The following is a 2,398-nucleotide window of genomic DNA, read 5'->3' on the forward strand; positions in this document are numbered from 1 at the left end:
TCAGTCGCCTTGGACAACAGGTCCCATCAGGAGCGCTTCTACCAACGTCCCTGGGGCAATTGACCCCTTCCCTGGCTGAAGCACTAGAAGAGCATTGGCACTTGCGAGACTGCCTACTCGTGAGCTCCGCTGCCCTACGCCCTCCGCGCCCGTGCTGGTCGCGTAGAGTCGGCCATCTTTACGAGCCGTGATGATAGCCCGATGGTACTCGGTGCGTTTAGGGTCCACTGGGAATTGATGCGACAAGGCCACCGAGACGAGCGGCAGGCCCAGCGTGGGTGCCAGACCCAGAGCAACTGGCTTTTGACCCAGCCCCATGAGCTTGTGAAGGGATGGCAGGACGAAAAGGTTCAGCGTGACTAACGCCGAGGCAGGGTTCCCAGGGAGTGAGAAAATGAGTCTGGAGCTGCGCTCTTGCTGCCCTTCCGCGGATACCGGCTTGAACGGGACAGTAGCAAAAGTCGTTGGCTTGCCGGGTTTCATTGAGACGCGGCCAAAGTGGATTGTCCCCCCGAGGGAGCGCTCAATTGTTGGTTTCAGCAAGTCGAGCTCTCCCATTGAGACACCTCCTGTGGTGATAATCACGTCAACTCCGTTACTGGCATTGCCAACTCCGCGGAGTGCATCTCGGAGGCTCTGCTCGAGCTCGCCGACAGGCGTATCACGGGCGATTCCCAGATCGATTGCCGGAATCCCCCACGACTTTAGGCAGGATAAGATGGACGGTCGGTTGGAGTCCCGAATCTGCCCTCCTTGAAGCTGTCTAGGATCGTTATGCTCAATAAGCTCGTCGCCGGTACTCAAAACACCCACAGTAGGTTTCTTGAACACCTTGACGGTTCTTGTCCCTGTCGCTGCTAGGAGTCCTATCTCGCCACCAACAGGCGTAATTAGGTCACCCCGCTGGAGAATCCTTGACCCAAGTTTAACATCGCTGCCAGGTTGGCGGACATTTTCATTCGGCTTGATATCGCCGGTTAGAATTTCGACAGTTGCCTCTTCCTTACCGTCAGGCGTTGAGGATGCGAGCAAGGTATCTTCGACCATGACCACCGCATTCGCGTTGGGCGGGAGAGGTGCTCCAGTCGTTATTCGGGCAATGGTACCGGTCTCAAGCGGAGCGAGAGTGCCGCCCTCATTCGCGTGAGTAATGGAAGCCACCGGGAAAACGCCTTTGGTACTATGACCGTCTCCCGCAGAGTCTGGTGCTATCACAGCGTATCCGTCCACAATACTTGCAAGATAGGCGGGCACAGCCTCTGAGGCGTAGACATCTTCTGCAATGACGTATCCTACTAGATCAATGTCCACGGGAACCTCAACTATTTCGGGCGCCGGGGTATGTCTCGATATCAGTTTCAGCGCTTCATCGACTGAGAGCATCGGGTACGGGGACTCGCGGTATCTTCGGGTTGCTCCTGCAGCAGGGTCGTTTGACCGCCGTTCGGAAGGAGACGTGTGCGCTCTTGGGATAACATGGCCATGTCCATGGGAATGATCGTGATGGTGGTGGTGATTATGATGATGGTGCTGGCCACTGTGACTCTCTGGCTTAACTCCAGCTTCCGCCTCTAGCTTTTTCACTCCGCCAGCGTGCTGCGCTCTCGAGTCCGCGCCGGCTGCTTGGGTGCACGCATGAGGGAGTAGCTTGATTACGGCTTCAAGATTCTCTTTGGCGCCTTTCGGGGAGCCTGGTAGAGTAATTACCAGTGATTTATGTCTTGTACCCGCAACAGGTCGAGCCATCATGGCAACTACGCAAGTTAGCATTGAAAGTAGGAGACCAAGGGGGACGTACATGGTGTGATGCTCAAAGACGCAGCAATCATACCATGCCTGAGCTTGCAATCAGAATTGAGCGGATCAGAGCGTAATAATCCTTGGATATACATACACAAGCCCAGGCGCCTGGCGGTGGAGAAGAGGTGACACTGCCTCGGGGGTATTGTCCTTGACTGCGAAGCCTGTGCCACCGCTTATGACGATCAAATTGACAAGATCGGGTCCATCGGCCCAGTCACAGACCGCTCTTTGGATCTGGAGCACATCATCAGGGACTATCTTGGAGATGGGCCGGTCCCAGCTGTTGGACCCCTCAGCTGCAAAGACATCATTCAAGGTCCCGACTACTCTATCCGAGGACGAATCTTGATACGCTGTGTCTGAGACCACCAGAATAGCCGCCGTCAGACGTCCTGCCATCCTTGATTTCAAGAGCAAAGGGAAGTGGAATGGGAAGATAAGGCAACTGGAGGAGTCCAAGGAGGACCTTCGGAGTCTCTTTCTTCCGCCTCCGACCCCTCACCCCGACAGGATTTTCAATGGATCGTTGCTTCTTTCAGCCATAACTTGAATAAATAAATGACTGTGAATCATCTTATTGCAAGAAAAACTAAAA

At 54.8% G+C, this 2,398-nt stretch overlaps 1 protein-coding gene across 1 annotated transcript; it reads right to left on the bottom strand.

Annotated features, from left to right (window-relative positions):
- Positions 1–2,202, bottom strand: BJX67DRAFT_374007 (bifunctional molybdopterin adenylyltransferase MobB/molybdopterin molybdotransferase MoeA family protein; the record flags this gene model as incomplete). Its single annotated transcript, XM_071031484.1, has 3 exons — positions 1–1,754; positions 1,799–1,836; positions 1,895–2,202. 3 exons carry the CDS (start codon positions 2,200–2,202, stop codon positions 1–3), a joined length of 2,100 nt encoding a protein of 699 aa, XP_070883116.1.
- Between the last annotated feature and the right edge of the window lie 196 nt (positions 2,203–2,398).

This window comes from Aspergillus lucknowensis (assembly GCF_044049455.1).
Source record: "Aspergillus lucknowensis strain CBS 449.75 chromosome Unknown BJX67scaffold_43, whole genome shotgun sequence".
Lineage (NCBI taxonomy): Eukaryota > Fungi > Ascomycota > Eurotiomycetes > Eurotiales > Aspergillaceae > Aspergillus > Aspergillus lucknowensis.